Source organism: Pinus tabuliformis, chromosome 3_2 (assembly GCF_031772625.1).
Source record: "Pinus tabuliformis cultivar Carrire ecotype Pingquan chromosome 3_2, CPIR1, whole genome shotgun sequence".
Taxonomy (NCBI): Eukaryota; Viridiplantae; Streptophyta; class Pinopsida; order Pinales; family Pinaceae; genus Pinus; species Pinus tabuliformis.
Window position 1 is genome coordinate 255,958,793 of NC_142302.1, and position 19,335 is coordinate 255,978,127.

General features: G+C 40.6%; 1 protein-coding gene across 1 annotated transcript; it reads left to right on the forward strand.

Moving 5' to 3' along the window:
- Positions 1-1,829, forward strand: LOC149180644 (bidirectional sugar transporter SWEET1b-like). The gene is made up of 3 exons (XM_089418207.1): positions 1-515; positions 674-793; positions 1,278-1,829. The coding sequence occupies exons 1-3, from the start codon at positions 489-491 to the stop codon at positions 1,494-1,496; spliced, it is 366 nt and encodes a 121-aa protein (XP_089274333.1). The 5' UTR covers positions 1-488; the 3' UTR covers positions 1,497-1,829.
- Positions 1,830-19,335: the final 17,506 nt, after the last annotated feature.

Sequence of the window (19,335 nt, forward strand, 5' to 3'; positions counted from 1 at the left end):
TACAGCCGCAGACAGCATCATAAACCATAAACCATGCATCCTCGACCATATGTTACATACATGGCATGGATGTATTTCGGCAACCTCGCTAAACTCATAATTTCATTTTCCGGCCATTGTACCACTCTTCTGATTTGCAATCAATTCTTCCCTGATCTCCGCGGGCTAATTTGAATTTTAAATTTGCTGCCCCCGCGCTTCGAGTTGAATCGACTGCAAGTACAACCTCCAAACGCATTAATGATTGTTCATTTGAATTTTGAAAACTCGCCCCGCCTAAACACTGAAATTTGGATTTCAAATTTGGGGATCGCTAAATCAGTTTAATTTCTGCAAGGCGTAAGGAGCCGCGTTCCCTTATCAAGATGTGCTCAAGCGGAGATTGAAGAATATAGCTCCCATCCCACAGGAAGAAGTCGCGTCCTAGCTCTTCTGGAGCCAAAGCTGGGCTCTTTTGCGGCTTCGTTTGTGCCATCTTCTCCATCTGCATGTACGGATCTCCTCTGTCAGTAATGGTAAATCTCTCTACTTCCTCTTTAGCAAAACCAATTTTCAGTGAGCATTGTTGAAGTCAGCATAACGGTCAAGAGAATGCGGTTTTTTTCAACAATTTACATTTATGCCTTATTATGATATGTGAAGTGACCTGAAGCGCGATTTCGATGATGTGCAGAGGTTGGTGATTAAGACGAAGAGCGTAAAGTATATGCCGTTCTTCCGGTCTCTCTTTGTATTCCTATGCGGCACCTCCTGGTTCATATTCGGCCTCTTGGGAAACGATCCATTCGTTTATGTACGTTTAACAATACTTACCATAGATGATAAATATATTTGCACGACAATTATAAACATTCACCTTTGGGTAACTTAGATAAAAAAAAATCTGTTTCATGATTGAATAACCTTCATCATAAAGATCTTTTACAGAAGTAAAAATTGTATAACAAAATAAAATAGGTAAGTATTCAAATTACTTGTCCGAGAACATCATTAAACATGACTGCATAGCATGATCGAAATCAAAGCTGTAGATATAGTACTTTTAATTCAGTGTATTATCCTTTAAAATCTACAAGTAACAAAGAATAAAGTAAATATTTTTAAGCATTACACGTTCAGTTCTCTATTATATGCCTTTACCTGCAATCTTTACCGTTGCAACCTAAAATCCTTATAAAACCCGAATTTGGGTAACTCTATTCTAGTGTAACTCTATGTTAGCGCTGTATTTATGAGATGGAGGTGTTAAATTTTTCAATGGTTTTATGGATCCACAGGTACCAAATGGGTCTGGAAGTTTCCTCGGAGCATTGCAGTTGATTCTGTATGTTATTTACAAAGACTGGAAGAATACGAACAACGACAGTGCTACATCGTCTCCTCCTCCAGAAAAAGAGGCAAAGCTACAGGACGTTTATCAAATGAGCCAAGTGGAAAAGGAACAAGGCCGCGTTGATCAAATGAGCCAAGTTGAAAAGGGATATGTTTTTAAATGAGCGAAGTGGAAAAGGGATTTTATGGGCAGGCAAAAGCTTATAGTATGGAATGGACATTAAACGTGAATGGAATGGAAATTAAAGTGTAGTATTAAGCAACGAAGAGAATGGAATGGAAATTAAAGTGCAGTAATAAGAAATGATGTTCAACAACATAATTTGTTGTGAAATAATTTTTACATCTATGTTATAGATGTGTGTAACATAGGTGTGTATTACGAGTTGGTTGTTAATGGTGGAGAGTTTTTATTGGATTTACTCTGTCATCTACTTTTATTTATGTAACTATGCTTTTATCAATAAACCAATAAAGTATAGTGTGATTGGTCTCTGGTGTGTAACTATGTTTGTTTTTGGTAGTGTTTCCAAATTGGTATCAGAGTTAGTTCCACCATGAGAGGCTATAATTATGCAAATTCTACAAATTTAAATCATTATATATGAGATAGTGCAGGAAGGTGATTGTGTATTTTTCATGTGTTTATATTTTTGTGTGCATGTGTGTTGTTCTACTATTTAATTGAAGAAGCAATCATTGCCTTATTGTGATTTGATGTGGATATAGTCAAGTTGCCACTAGTGACGAATCCATTAGTGGAATTGTTGAACCCATACCAGATCAGATGTGATATCCAGAGCTAAATAGGGAACATCATCGTTATTATTTTGAAGGGTTGAGATCTTACATTTTGAGTGGGATCTCGTGTATGTATATGAAGTTGTATGAAATCCTCGTAAAACTTTGTGGTGTGGGTTCCAGTTTTCCTATGTTGCAATATGTCATTATTATTATTGAAGTGTGTAATGATGAACTGAAAGTTATTATTGAATAAAGTAACATAGTTTGTATTGAATAAAGTAACATAGTTTGAGTTAGTGGTTATGTTATTTTGTTCCAATAAAACATATCACTAATTTGGTTATGTTTATATTCCATTATATGTGGGTGGTCAAATTGTTTTTTAAATGCTTCAAGATTAACAATTATCATTTATCTTTGTGTGTATGTTAAAAATAGTCAAGTTGTATGATTGACTTCTCAATATACAAAATACCAAAACCATTTAACTATATAACTATCAAAATTGTAATTATCTTTTTGTGTATGTTAAAAATTGTCAAGTTGTATGATTGACTTCTCAATATACACACTACCCAAACTATTTAATTATATAACTATGAAAATTGCAATTCAATGCATTTTGATAGATAGAAGTAAGTCCATACAGTGATTCAATAACAAATTATTTTTCTTTGTAGTCAAGAGCCTTTGGTCATACAAGTATGTCAATGATGGTCACAAGCTGTTAAATTAGTCAAGTGATATGCTTGAAGTTTTGGCGGAGAGAGAGGGTAGTATGTGAGGCTCCACTGTGGGTGTGGGTGTTAATGAAGATGAACAAAACAAAGATCAATATTGCTATTGTAATTTGTGATTTTAATATTTGACATGTAAACATTAAGGGAAGGGCTTGGAAGTAATAGTTCCATGTGTATTACACGTGTGTTACACATTGTTAATTGTTGTGAGCTTTTAGGTTAGCTATTTTTAGTAATTATGATCAGTGATCTATTTTGATATATGTAACTATTGATTAATTAATAAAATATAGTGTGACTTTTGTTTGGTGTATAACTATGTCTTCTTTGTTCTTTTTTAAATGTTCTTCAATTATTATTCCATTGGAGGTTAGTGAGTGCAAAATTTCCTAATAGAAGATATGTGTGAATCTTTGTTTGGGTTCTAACACCTTTGCTCTTCAAGGTGGATAAAATATCATTCTTGTAATGCAATGCAATTCATCATCGTTAAATAAGTTTTACGGAGTTGTATGAGTCCAATTAATGTGAAGAGGGCTTATTAGAAAGTTTTTCCCCATTGATAAAAGTGGTATATATAGAGATACAAAAATTGTAAAAGATATCTTTTGGAATAAATTTTAAACTAAATTTTGTACAGTCATAGAGGCAGTTGTGCACAATGATTCCATATTAATGGAAGCATATTGTTCTCGCTCATATGGCCATTGTATTCCCTACACTAATTACTTTAGAAGAACACCAAGATAACAATTGTTTTCTCACTCCCAATATTTCTATTGGGTATCATACAAGTGATACAAGTGGTACCAAATTAAATTTTTATACCGGTAGTACAAATGGTATGAGAGCAAGTGGTACAAGTGGTGCGTAGTACAAATGGTATGAGAGCAAGTGGTACAAGTGGTGCGTGTAGATCTGAAGGGGTTAGTCCCTCTTGTGAGTAGGTCCTTATAAACATTGATGTAATCAAAGCTGGGGCTTTTGATTTACATCATAATAAAAATAAGCTTTGTCTTTTTCTCTAGGATTCGTTTCCAAGTAAAATCACTATGTACATTTGTCATGTGAATAAGGTCTTGCTATTTGCCAATTTTATTAGATTGAATGATTTGTTAAAGGAGTGTACAATTTGTAAAATAATGATTCATGCCCCCACCTCCCTTGGTATATCCTAATTCCCAATAATTTTCTAGTATTCTCGTTCTTAGATCCATTCACAATGATCAAGCTTTGGACTTGCTAGAAATAGAACCAAATCCAATTTGTGGTTCAAAATGAACAAATTGTATTCCTCATTCATTGTTGCTTCCAAGTTGGGATTTCTTTTATCCTCTTCATAAAATTGAGGATCAAAAGATAATATGACATAATAATACAAGGGCATGCATGGTTCCGTTGCTATAAGTGCATGTTGAATTTCTTCCACTTAATATATTTTGGAAAGATAATCTAACAAATTACTGTGATGCACCCGTTCTATGTCAATGGTGGTGGTGAATCTGAATCTTCTACTACTTGCTCAATAGGTTTGGAATTTTCATTTCAAGTGTAAGAAGAATCATAATCTTGAATACTGGCATATGGAAGTGGTGGAGGTTATGGAGCAGGTTCCTATGGAGTTGCATGTAGAGGATCTTCTTCAAACTTTATAGTTTTTTGTGGACATATCTAACAACCTACCTCGTTTGAATCCTTCTGAATATCCAACGAACATGCACTCCTTACTCTGTGGCTCTAAATAGTTTCACCTATCCAATGATATTTAATCCCATTCTCATGATCCAAGGATATGGAGATGGGTGACTTCCGATCTCTTAGTGCAGCATGACTCATAAGGAGTTTTGTGTTTCGTGGATTCATGTGGTACTTTGTTCTAGATGTAAGAAACATAGTTGATTATTTTAGACCATAACTTTGAAGGTAATGAGTTTGCATGCATCATGCAGTTGGTAATTTCTTTTAGTCTCCTATTCTTCCTTTATACCACATCATATTGATTGTATGACACTATGTGTTGTAACTAGATAACTCCATCTAAACAAAGCCTTTCCATGCCTTTGTTCACATACTCCCCCCTATTCTCTATGTGCAACATTTTGATGCCTTTCCTATTTTTTCTACATGTGGTTTAATGTCCTGGAAAAGTTCAAAGACCTCTAACTTGGATTTAATAAAATAGACCCAAATTTAACGTTACTAGTTGTCTATGAACGTAAGAGACTACCTCACCTTTTATCATAGATGGTTTAGGAAAATATCTAGTGATATCATTTTGCATGAGATTAAGGGTTGATGATGGCCTTCTTGCATTTCCTTTCTTCAAATATACTCTAGATGTTTTCCCATAATATAGCCATGGAAAAATCCTTCAAAAGATTGAATGTTGGGAATCCTTGTAACCATTCCTTCTCTATTAATTTGTTGTAGGTACTTGTAGTTCAAGTGTCGAAAAACTGCGTGTCCCAATGGACTCTCTTTGTTTGCATGTGTTACTAACATAATCTAAGAAGATTCAGAATCAAAATGAAAAGGAATAAAACCTTGCGGAAAGGTCTACTTTACCTAGAATAACTATAGAGCCATTTGTCATCTTACAAATGCTAACAGTCTCAGGTGTAAATTCTACTGGCTTTCCTCTACAAAAATTCATTGTCTGGTAGACTCATAGTATGAGTATGGATTAAATAGGTCATCAAAGAAACCATTATCCCTATCTACTCTTCTTTTTCCACGTACTTTGATAAGGGTATTATCTCCCATAAGTATGGGAGGACGAGAAATGTTTCCATGGTCAAAAAGGAATCTCTTAAGGTATCCATATGGTGTGGTTCCACACTGTGAATAATTTAAGAATAATTGATCTAAACTTAAACATGAACACAAAAACTTACACATATAATCATAAACAGAGAGATGCAATAGAAAAAACCTTCATTTCATTAATAGAAGAATACTCAATTATGCTTATAAACATAATGGAAATAAGATAGTGTTGGCTATGTGGGGCTTGACCTAGGTTCAGATGTGATTTTAGCCAAGCAAATCCCTGTACCACTAGCCTTTTCTGCAACAGTCTATGGAACGCGGACTGAGGTCTCACTCGAAGCAGTATGGGAGGGTGCTAGAACAAAGTTTCGGCACCGTGGGGATGTCTGGTAGGTGGCGATAGGGATGCAATCAAACCTCCATGCTTATTGGACACGAGCATGTTGCTTCCTGTGTTATTACCTTCATGCAGCTCTAGCCGCAGCACGACCCGTGTTAGTTACGCAAGTCTTCCTTAATTAAGTTCTAATTGCTAATTAATTAGAATTTTGTCATACATAAGCATTCATACCAGTGTTTATCAAGTGTAGACATATAAATAACTAGATAACAATAATGCATAACATCAAAATATAGATCCATGAACAGATGAAATGTACTTTGAATCAAGCTTATCTTTATTAATAATATTTTTCATGTTCAATTCAGTTACAGACCCAACTACGCCCTACGCACTTAGCTATAGGGGTCTGCGCACTGAGCTGCAGACTCTACTAGGCCTCTGTGCACTGAGCTGCAGAGCCTCTTCCTACTGCTGCGACCCAATACGCTTCAACTTCCCTTCATTCTATAACCATGCCTTCGCATCTATCTATTAGTTGCTTGCCAAAAAACTATCTTTACACTTAGAGCTTCTCTCTATTTATAAAATCCCATGGTCCTCGGACCATGGGTAGGTCGACACAACTTTACATTATTTTACAATTCTTAGGACGGACAACCCTATGACTCATCCTAGACTTTTGCACTCCGCGCCCACACTTTACGGAGTCTTATATTATAATTGACCAAAACTCAGGCTTTAAGCCCCAAAACCTACTGTGGGGGATCCCATGCCCAACAGGGCCCCAACACAATCATCGTGACTCATCCCTAGTCACTTTGTTGGTGCATCAATCTTTCCGTGAAGTCCATCCAACAGGTCTCGCACAACATGTGTGTCCATGGTAGACTATTCTGCTATCTGTTGTACTTGTTTCACATGTATCTCTAAACCTTTGTGAGTAGGGTCACATTCCTATCTAACCGCATAGAGTTCCTGCATTTGTTCTAGCATGTCTTCAATGGTAGCTGTAATTGTAAAAGCTTCATCAATCCATGGTTGTATGCATGCTTTAAGCAGGGCTTCTTTTTGTTGCCCGACGTCTAATTGGTCCTTCAGTGCCCTTGCCTACAGTAGTTTGGCGAGTCGTTGAGTAAGGACAACCGTCTGCATGGTCTGGCAGATACTGTCGTACTCCTGTTGCAACTCACTCACCTCTGTCTTTAGGCGTTGTAGTTTTGGATCTTCCTGCAGTTATGTAAGCATGGTTAGTGCTTGATCCAACATACCGGTGCAATCCTGTGTCGCCTGGCCAATTTGATCCAACCCCGTCTAGATAGCATAGGCATGTTGCTCTCTGACTTTTGGGGGCGTGGAGGGCTGTGCCTTCAATCGCAGCTCGACGATCTGTAGGTTCAGCTCCAACTAAACCTTCGTCATTTCCTCCCTGGCCTTGTGGACTCTGGTCACCAATCTATGGTCCCGCTCTGCTGCCAGTAGCTCTGTAGGCACGACCATCTTTGGGACACTCCTACACGCATCCTCTACAATGTGCTCCCGTCTAGGAGCCTGTGCAATCAACTCTTCACACTGGAGGCTGAGCTAATCCATGTTTAGTTTCTGCTCATTCAAGACCTGGATCGCGCGGCCTTCCCTAGCGCAGAGCTTTGTGATGACCCCATCCTATAACTAGTACAAGGTTTCATACGGCAGGGCTACCAAGTTTAAGCCGACGCCTTTCATGCTACTCATCGCAGCCCGGTCAACCTCGCTTGCTGCTGCTAGGGCACCATCAGGCGAAACGAAAGGGTTGTCCATATAGGCGCGCAACGTCTGTCCGGCTTCTATGATTCCTGCTATGACGTACAAAGCCATTGTACCTATTTGGGAGGGCTATACATGTAAGCCTTATAGCTGCGCGCTGAGCGCCCCCAACACAGTGTTCTGATCCATCCTCAGTTCCTTGAGTGCATCCTTCCGTATATGCCCAGTTTCCGTATATGCCCACATCTTCCGTATATGCACACATCTTCCGTATATGTCCAGTTTCCGTATATGCGCACATCTTCCGTATATTCCTAGTTTCCGTATATGCGCACATCTTCCGTATATGCACACATCTTCTGTATATGCCCAGTTTCCGTATATGCGCACATCTTCCGTATATGCGCACATCTTCCGTATATGCCCAGTTTCCGTATATGCCCACATCTTCCGTATATGCGCACATCTTCTGTATATGCCTAGTTTCTGTATATGCGCACATCTTCCGTATATGCCCAATTTCCGTATACGCCCACATCTTCCGTATATGCTTAGTTTCCGTATATGCACACATCTTCCGTATATGCGCACATCTTCCGTATATGCCCAGTTTCCGTATATGCGCACATCTTCCGTATATGCCCAGTTTCTGTATATGCACACATCTTCCGTATATGCACACATCTTCCGTATATGCCCAGTTTTCGTATATGCACACATCTTCCGTATATGCCCAGTTTCCGTATATGCGCACATCTTCCGTATATGCCCAGTTTCCGTATATGCGCACATCTTCCGTATATGCACAGTTTCCGTATATGCACACATCTTCCGTATATGCCCAGTTTCCGTATATGCACACATCTTCTGTATATGCCCAGTTTCCGTATATGCACACATCTTCCGTATATGCCCAGTTTCCGTATCTGCACACATCTTCTGTATATGCACACATCTTCCGTATATGCCTAGTTTCCGTATATGCGCACATCTTCCGTATATGCCCAGTTTCCGTATATGCGCACATCTTCCGTATATGCCCAGTTACTGTATATGCGCATCTTCCGTATATGCCCAGTTTCCGTATATGCGCACATCTTCCGTATATGCCCAGTTACTGTATATGCGCATCTTCCGTATATGCCCAGTTTCCGTATATGTACACATCTTCCGTATATGCACACATCTTCCGTATATGCCCAGTTTCCGTATATGCGCGCCCAGTTTCCGTATATGCACACATCTTCCGTATATGCCCAGTTTTCGTATATGCACACATCTTCTGTATATGCCCAGTTTCCGTATATGCACACATCTTCCATATATGTCCAGTTTCCGTATATGCACACATCTTCTGTATATGCACACATCTTCCGTATATGCGCACATCTTCCGTATATGCCCAGTTTCCGTATATGCGCACATCTTCCGTATATGCCTAGTTTCCGTATATGCGCACATATTCTGTATATGCCCAGTTTCCGTATATGCACACATCTTCCGTATATGCACACATCTTCCGTATATGCCCAGTTTCCGTATATGCGCACATCTTCCGTATATGCCCAGTTTCTGTATATGCGCACATCTTCCGTATATGCCCAGTTTCCGTATATGCGCACATCTTCCGTATATGCCCAGTTTCCGTATATGCACACATCTTTCGTATATGCCCAGTTTCCGTATATGCGCAAATCTTCCGTATATGCCCAGTTTCCGTATATGCCCACATCTTCCGTATATGCCCAGTTTCCGTATATGCACATATCTTCCGTATATGCGCACATCTTCCGTATATGCCCAGTTTCCGTATATGCGCACATCTTCTGTATATGCCCAGTTTCCGTATATGCGCACGTCTTCCGTACATGCCCAATTTCCGTATATGCACACATCTTCCGTATATGCCTAGTTTCCGTATATGCGCACATCTTCCGTATATGCCCAGTTTCCGTATATGCACACATCTTCCGTATATGCACACATCTTCCATAGGGCCCAACCAAGGTGCTCAAGCCCCCTTCTATTCTTATTCTTCATGCATTAGTTTAGTCATACATTTTTCGAAAAACCTATCTTTGAAAATATTTGTAGTGTTAGTGAATAGCCTTGCTTCCAAGTTTATTTATGCAACTTTATTTCATGAATTTAGTAATAATTTATTTCATTCAATAATACTCTTTTCAGTCAAAATTTCAATTCATCCTTTATGTTGCTAATATTGTTTTCTACAATTAGTTAGTTTATCAATCCACTTATGTATTTTGATTTAATCTTAGATAGTAGCTCTTGATTTAGAAAAAAATTATTGTATATAGTTAGTACTCTTGTTGTGCACTTAGCTTACTTAGATTATTATCTCCTTACATACTATTATACATTTCTATAATATACTAGTGCATGAATTTCTATCTCGACAAGATATAGGAAACTCCAGATTTTCCTATTTGTTGCATGAACTAATCCAGTAAAGGGTAAATGGGCTTGGAAAATACTGGTTCACCCTTATGTGACCCTCCTTCACCTTATCCATCTCTTAAATTTCGTCTAGAGCATTATCATGCATTCTATGGAAACTGGGCATATACGGAGGATGTGCGCATATACGGAGACTAGGCATATACGGAAGATGTGTGCATATACGGAAATTGGGCATATACGGAAGATGTGCGCATATATGGAAACTGGGCATATACAGAAGATGTGCGCATATACGGAAACTGGGCATATACGGAAGATGTGCGCATATACGGAAGATGTGTGCATATACGGAAATTGGGCATATACGGAAGATGTGCGCATATACGGAAACTAGGCATATACAGAAGATGTTCGCATATACGGAAATTGGGCATATACGGAAGATGTGCGCATATACGGAAACTAGGCATATACGGAAGATGTGTGCATATACAGAAGATGTGTGCATATACGGAAACTGGCCATATACGGAAGATGTGTGCATATACGGAAACTGGGCATATACAGAAGATTTGTGCATATACGGAAACTGGGCATATACGGAAGATGTGTGCATATACGGAAACTGGGCGCACATATACGGAAACTGGGCATATACGGAAGATGTGTGCATATACGGAAGATGTGTACATATACGGAAACTGGGCATATACGGAAGATGTGCGCATATACGGAAACTGGGCATATACGGAAGATGTGCACATATACGGAAACTGGGCATATACGGAAGATGTGTGCATATACAGAAGATGTGTGCATATACGGAAACTGGGCATATACAGAAGATGTGTGCATATATGGAAACTGGGCATATACAGAAGATGTGTGCATATACGAAAACTGGGCATATACGGAAGATGTGTGCATATACGGAAACTGGGCGCGCATATACCGGAACTGGGCATATACGGAAGATGTGTGCACATACGGAAGATGTGTGCATATACGGAAACTGAGCATATACGGAAGATGTGCGCATATACGGAAACTGGGCATATACGAAAGATGCGTGCATATACAGAAACTGGGCATATACGGAAGATGTGTGCATATACGGAAGATGTGTGCATATACGGAAACTGCGCATATACGGAAGATGTGCGCATATACGGAAACTGGGCATATACGGAAGATGTGCGCATATACGGAAACTGGGCATATACGGAAGATGTGTGCATATACGGAAACTGGGCATATACGGAAGATGTGTGCATATACGGAAACTGGGCATATACGGAAGATGTGTGCATATACAGAAACTGGGCATATACGGAAGATGTGCGCATATACGGAAACTGGGCATATACGGAAGATGTGTGCATATACGGAAACTGGGCATATACGGAAGATGTGCGCATATACGGAAACTGGGCATATATGGAAGATGTGCGCATATACGGAATATGTGGGCATATACGGAAACTGGGCAGATACGGAAAATGTGCACATATACGGAAGATGTGCGCATATACGGAAACTGGGCATATACGGAAGATGTGTGCATATACGGAAGATGTGCACATATACGGAAACTGGGAATATACGGAAGATGTGCGCATATACAGAAACTGGGCATATACGGAAGATGTGTGCATATACGAAAGATGTGGGCATATACGGAAACTGGGCATATACGGAAGATGTGCGCATATACGGAAACTGGGCATATACGGAAGATGTGTGCATATATGGAAGATGTGTGCATATACGGAAACTGGGCATATACGGAAGATGTGCGCATATACAGAAACTGGGCATATACGGAAGATGTGTGCATATACGGAAACTGGGCATATACGGAAGATGTGCGCAGATACGGAAACTGGGCATATACGGAAGATGTGCGCATATACGGAAACTGGGCATATACGGAAGATGTGCGCATATACGGAAACTGTGCATATACGAAAGATGTGTGCATATATGGAAACTGGGCATATACGGAAGATGTGCGCATATACGAAAACTGTGCATATACGGAAGATGTGTGCATATACGGAAACTGGGCATATATGGAAGATGTGTGCATATACGGAAACTGAGCATATACGGAAGATATGCGCATATACGGAAACTAGGCATATACGGAAGATGTGTGCATATATGGAAACTGGGCATATACGGAAGATGTGTGCATATACGGAAGATGTGTGCATATACGGAAACTGGGCATATACGGAAGATGTGTGCATATACGGAAGATGTGCGCATATACGGAAACTGGGCATATACGGAAGATGTGTGCATATACGGAAACTGGGCATATACGGAAGATATGTGCATATACGGAAACTGGGCATATACGGAAGATGTGTGCATATACGGAAACTGGGCATATACGGAAGATGTGCGCATAACTTGCATTGGACCTAAGGTAGGCCTAAAAACTTGTTTGCCTTTGTTTATAAATGCATATTTAGAGAAAGATAGTTTTTTATTGGCTTGCTTGTCAGTAGATATCGTTAGATTCTAGGAAGGTTTATCTTGTCCACAAGATCGACTCATTCCGTGTGACAAGCAGTGTCGAGACCATAGTTTTGGAAGAAAGGAATCTTCACGCAGTAGCTCCCACAGTTGGGACAGTACATGAGGACTAGGATGAAGGAATTATACAACTGCGCGAGGACGAACATATGCAGATTCATAAAGCCATTCGACGAGGGAAACTTAAGCTTTGCTAACTCGAAGAAGATCGAGTACGACTAAGGTAGAAAAGAATGTTAGTGGACATAGAAATCAACAAATTAGAAATCCAAATCATGTAAGCATGCCGCGTCAATAAACTAAGAATGACAGGACAAGGTATGGCCAGCCATACTACTGCATTAGAAGATTTTTGCTGATAATTTGTGTCTCTGCTACCATGGCTATGACTGCACCTTACCAGACAAAGTAACGAGGGGAGCAGACCGCATAAGGAAGAATTCACAACACTGACTGTCATGAGGGTAATTGAGGAGTCCCCACGGACTAGGCTGGAAGGTGAATTGAAGCCTCGCATACATGGTGTGACCACCTGACTATCCATTGAGAGCATAGTCTCAATAATCCAAGCAGTTGAAAGAAAGTGCAGGACTATAAAAGAGTTTGTATGGGAGTTGCACGATAAGGAGGTTGTGCGCAGAATCAATATGTCACAGGGGCCGTGCCTGCGCATAGGGGGCTGTGCTGCCGCTCGGGTAGGCTGGGAGGTGACCATTGGTGTCACTGTTCATGAAATATATCCAATTTAAGGCAAAAAGGAGCAGGTGGCGGGAAATTAAGATACGAATTAAGAGCTAGATTTTGGATGATCTGCCGCCAAGAAGGCATTAATGACTCAAAAGTGGGGGGAATGGTCAAATTAAAATTCAAAAGATGCTATAAAATCCCCAGGGCTAGCCTTGAGGCAACACTTGGTTGTGTGAGAATTGACCAGTTACAAAGAATAAGCATCGCGTACTCTTACCACCTTTGACTATAGACACGATGACCGTTGCTAGAACAAGAGTGCGATTCGTCGAAGATATCGTGGAGCCCCATATGGCCCATGAGGAGCCTAGAGAGGCAGCAGTTTCACTAGAAGTTCCAAAATCACCACGAACGCCACGACCATAGAAAGATAAGAAGATTATGGGCCGAGTCCTTGTATCCCCAAGAAAACCACGGTTTGGCAAATTCTCAATGGTAGAAAAGGGAAAATCCATCACTATTGAATCAGATGAGGAGGAGAAAGACTTGCAAGCTCTAATTGCTCAAATTTAGGTGCAAGACAATGAGGCAAATCATGTCTCACCAATGCCTTTCGAAACAAAGTTACCTACATATGTCCCCCCATGGAAAGGGAAAGCCAAGATACTAAAAGGCCTGGAGGCCACAAGGAGTGCGCTCTAGACCCTACTCCTCCCTAAAAGTATAACTTTTGAAGGTCTACCTTTGGGACGAATACCTACCATGAATTTCGAGGACTAGGACCTCATGGGTAGCGAGAAGTTCCCACACTTGGCCACAGAGAGGTTAATGAAGCAGAAATGGTTGCACGATGTGCAGAAGGTTGGTTTACTCCATCTATGATGGATACCCCACTACCACCACACGCCAATCAACATTTTCGTCATCAAGCATTTGTTGTTCCTAATGCATGACGGGTATATTTGGCTGGAGGAGCCTATTCCCATCATGGCCAACCTAATTCACATAATTTCTTAACTTCCCTTCAAAGGACACACACCGCGACCATAGCAGGAAAAAGTAGTGACTTGGCCCTCGCAGAAGCCATGAAGGTGAAGTATAAACTAGAGAAGAAAAAGAGAGGGTACACAATAGCAAGAATTAAGGGCAAAGGGGTGTGCATAGCCACCCAACCGCTAGCCGACAAGTTGATGAGGAAATGTCGCACCGACGAAGTACTAATGTATGTGATTGCGTTGGAAGAGAAGTGCACAGAGGGGGTACAGTTCAACTGGGTGCAGTTCCTCTACAAGGAGTTTCTGACAAAATGCAAGGAGGCCTAGGAGTAGGGTAAGACCTTCCACTATGCGTGGTTTCTCTTATCCATCTTGTTGGTTGTAGGGGAACTACCCAAGGATAGCCAGTTTCCCAATATTGAGGATGATTTTCCTGAAGCCGTGAGGTACACCTTGCTCTGGGCTACAAAGATGCGAAGAGAATTCGCAAGATGAAGGTGTTCTGGGTGTTCATGGAGACGAGCATCCGAATGTGGATCAATCGAAGGCCGTGCCTGTTCCATACAGTTTATAACAACTTGTAGAGCTCGACAGAGTTCAAAGTAGATATACATAACCTGTATATTTGGGCATGCAAGGATCTAGCACAAAAACGGGTGAAGCTTCCGTTCATAACAACAGATGATGCGATCTTCGCAGTAATGGAGTCATGGCCTCTAGAGTGGCATACCTTGGACTTGGTAGAAATGGAGAAGGCCACATCCCAGCAAAGAAAGAAGGACACCAAGCTATGCATCACACAACTAGCTGAAAAGAGGCACTACGAACAAGAAGTAGCTGCACGGTGGAAGACAACCGATGTAGGAGCAGCAGCGCAGATGGCAGAAATCACAACAACGCCCACAAAAGACCCCAAGGAGGGCTAGGAGATGTCCACAGGGAAACAAACCAGGGAAGTGGACAAGACATAAGAGTGCACAGACCCCGGTTCAGCATCAACCCAACTCAAGCGGCCACGCGGCCCTAAGAAAACAACTTGTAGGAAGAAGGTAAAGGTGCCAAAGACGTCTTTTGACCTAATCATGCTCACAGAAGCTGATCTGTTTGACATCGGCGAAACGACTCGTGAGTTCACAAAGGATGCACTCAAGGAACTGAGGATGGATCAGAACACTGTGTTGGGGGCGCTCAGCGCGCAGCTATAAGGCTTACATGTATAGCCCTCCCAAATAGGTACAATGGCTTTGTACGTCATAGCAGGAATCATAGAAGCCGGACAGACGTTGCGCGCCTATATGGACAACCCTTTCGTTTCGCCTGATGGTGCCCTAGCAGCAGCAAGCGAGGTTGACCGGGCTGCGATGAGTAGCATGAAAGGCGTCGGCTTAAACTTGGTAGCCCTGCCGTATGAAACCTTGTACTAGTTATAGGATGGGGTCATCACAAAGCTCTGCGCTAGGGAAGGCCGCGCGATCCAGGTCTTGAATGAGCAGAAACTAAACATGGATTAGCTCAGCCTCCAGTGTGAAGAGTTGATTGCACAGGCTCCTAGACGGGAGCACATTGTAGAGGATGCGTGTAGGAGTGTCCCAAAGATGGTCGTGCCTACAGAGCTACTGGCAGCAGAGCGGGACCATAGATTGGTGACCAGAGTCCACAAGGCCAGGGAGGAAATGACGAAGGTTTAGTTGGAGCTGAACCTACAGATCGTCGAGCTGCGATTGAAGGCACAGCCCTCCACGCCCCCAAAAGTCAGAGAGCAACATGCCTATGCTATCTAGACGGGGTTGGATCAAATTGGCCAGGCGACACAGGATTGCACCGGTATGTTGGATCAAGCACTAACCATGCTTACATAACTGCAGGAAGATCCAAAACTACAACGCCTAAAGACAGAGGTGAGTGAGTTGCAACAGGAGTACGACAGTATCTGCCAGACCATGCAGACGGTTGTCCTTACTCAACGACTCACCAAACTACTGTAGGCAAGGGCACTGAAGGACCAATTAGACGTCGGGCAACAAAAAGAAGCCCTGCTTAAAGCATGCATACAACCATGGATTGATGAAGCTTTTACAATTACAGCTACCATTGAAGACATGCTAGAACAAATGCAGGAACTCTATGCGGTTAGATAGGAATGTGACCCTACTCACAAAGGTTTAGAGATACATGTGAAACAAGTACAACAGATAGCAGAATAGTCTACCATGGACACACATGTTGTGCGAGACCTGTTGGATGGACTTCACGGAAAGATTGATGCACCAACAAAGTGACTAGGGATGAGTCACGATGATTGTGTTGGGGCCCTGTTGGGCATGGGATCCCCCACAGTAGGTTTTGGGGCTTAAAGCCTGAGTTTTGGTCAATTATAATATAAGACTCCGTAAAGTGTGGGCGCGGAGTGCAAAAGTCTAGGATGAGTCATAGGGTTGTCCGTCCTAAGAATTGTAAAATAATGTAAAGTTGTGTCGACCTACCCATGGTCCGAGGACCATGGGATTTTATAAATAGAGAGAAGCTCTAAGTGTAAAGATAGTTTTTTGGCAAGCAACTAATAGATAGATGCGAAGGCATGGTTATAGAATGAAGGGAAGTTGAAGCGTATTGGGTCGCAGCAGTAGGAAGAGGCTCTGCAGCTCAGTGCACAGAGGCCTAGTAGAGTCTGCAGCTCAGTGCGCAGACCCCTATAGCTAAGTGCGTAGGGCGTAGTTGGGTCTGTAACTGAATTGAACATGAAAAATATTATTAATAAAGATAAGCTTGATTCAAAGTACATTTCATCTGTTCATGGATCTATATTTTGATGTTATGCATTATTGTTATCTAGTTATTTATATGTCTACACTTGATAAACACTGGTATGAATGCTTATGTATGACAAAATTCTAATTAATTAGCAATTAGAACTTAATTAAGGAAGACTTGCGTAACTAACACGGGTCGTGCTGCGGCTAGAGCTGCATGAAGGTAATAACACAGGAAGCAACATGCTCGTGTCCAATAAGCATGGAGGTTTGATTGCATCCCTATCGCCACCTACCAGACATCCCCACGGTGCCGAAACTTTGTTCTAGCACCCTCCCATACTGCTTCGAGTGAGACCTCAGTCCGCGTTCCATAGACTGTTGCAGAAAAGGCTAGTGGTACAGGGATTTGCTTGGCTAAAATCACATCTGAACCTAGGTCAAGCCCCACATAGCCAACACTATCTTATTTCCATTATGTTTATAAGCATAATTGAGTATTCTTCTATTAATGAAATGAAGGTTTTTTCTATTGCATCTCTCTGTTTATGATTATATGTGTAAGTTTTTGTGTTCATGTTTAAGTTTAGATCAATTATTCTTAAATTATTCACAGTGTGGAACCACACCATATGGATACCTTAAGAGATTCCTTTTTGACCATGGAAACATTTCTCGTCCTCCCATACTTATGGGAGATAATACCCTTATCAAAGTACGTGGAAAAAGAAGAGTAGATAGGGATAATGGTTTCTTTGATGACCTATTTAATCCATACTCATACTATGAGTCTACCAGACAATGAATTTTTGTAGAGGAAAGCCAGTAGAATTTACACCTGAGACTGTTAGCATTTGTAAGATGACAAATGGCTCTATAGTTATTCTAGGTAAAGTAGACCTTTCCGCAAGGTTTTATTCCTTTTCATTTTGATTCTGAATCTTCTTAGATTATGTTAGTAACACATGCAAACAAAGAGAGTCCATTGGGACACACAGTTTTTCGACACTTGAACTACAAGTACCTACAACAAATTAATAGAGAAGGAATGGTTACAAGGATTCCCAACATTCAATCTTTTGAAGGATTTTTCCATGGCTATATTATGGGAAAACATCTAGAGTATATTTGAAGAAAGGAAATGCAAGAAGGCCATCATCAACCCTTAATCTCATGCAAAATGATATCACTAGATATTTTCCTAAACCATCTATGATAAAAGGTGAGGTAGTCTCTTACGTTCATAGACAACTAGTAACGTTAAATTTGGGTCTATTTTATTAAATCCAAGTTAGAGGTCTTTGAACTTTTCCAGGACATTAAACCACATGTAGAAAAAATAGGAAAGGCATCAAAATGTTGCACATAGAGAATAGGGGGGAGTATGTGAACAAAGGCATGGAAAGGCTTTGTTTAGATGGAGTTATCTAGTTACAACACATAGTGTCATACAATCAATATGATGTGGTATAAAGGAAGAATAGGAGACTAAAAGAAATTACCAACTGCATGATGCATGCAAACTCATTACCTTCAAAGTTATGGTCTAAAATAATCAACTATGTTTCTTACATCTAGAACAAAGTACCACATGAATCCACGAAACACAAAACTCCTTATGAGTCATGCTGCACTAAGAGATCGGAAGTCACCCATCTCCATATCCTTGGATCATGAGAATGGGATTAAATATCATTGGATAGGTGAAACTATTTAGAGCCACAGAGTAAGGAGTGCATGTTCGTTGGATATTCAGAAGGATTCAAACGAGGTAGGTTGTTAGATATGTCCACAAAAAACTATAAAGTTTGAAGAAGATCCTCTACATGCAACTCCATAGGAACCTGCTCCATAACCTCCACCACTTCCATATGCCAGTATTCAAGATTATGATTCTTCTTACACTTGAAATGAAAATTCCAAACCTATTGAGCAAGTAGTAGAAGATTCAGATTCACCACCACCATTGACATAGAACGGGTGCATCACAGTAATTTGTTAGATTATCTTTCCAAAATATATTAAGTGGAAGAAATTCAACATGCACTTATAGCAACGGAACCATGCATGCCCTTGTATTATTATGTCATATTATCTTTTGATCCTCAATTTTATGAAGAGGATAAAAGAAATCCCAACTTGGAAGCAACAATGAATGAGGAATACAATTTGTTCATTTTGAACCACAAATTGGATTTGGTTCTATTTCTAGCAAGTCCAAAGCTTGATCATTGTGAATGGATCTAAGAACGAGAATACTAGAAAAT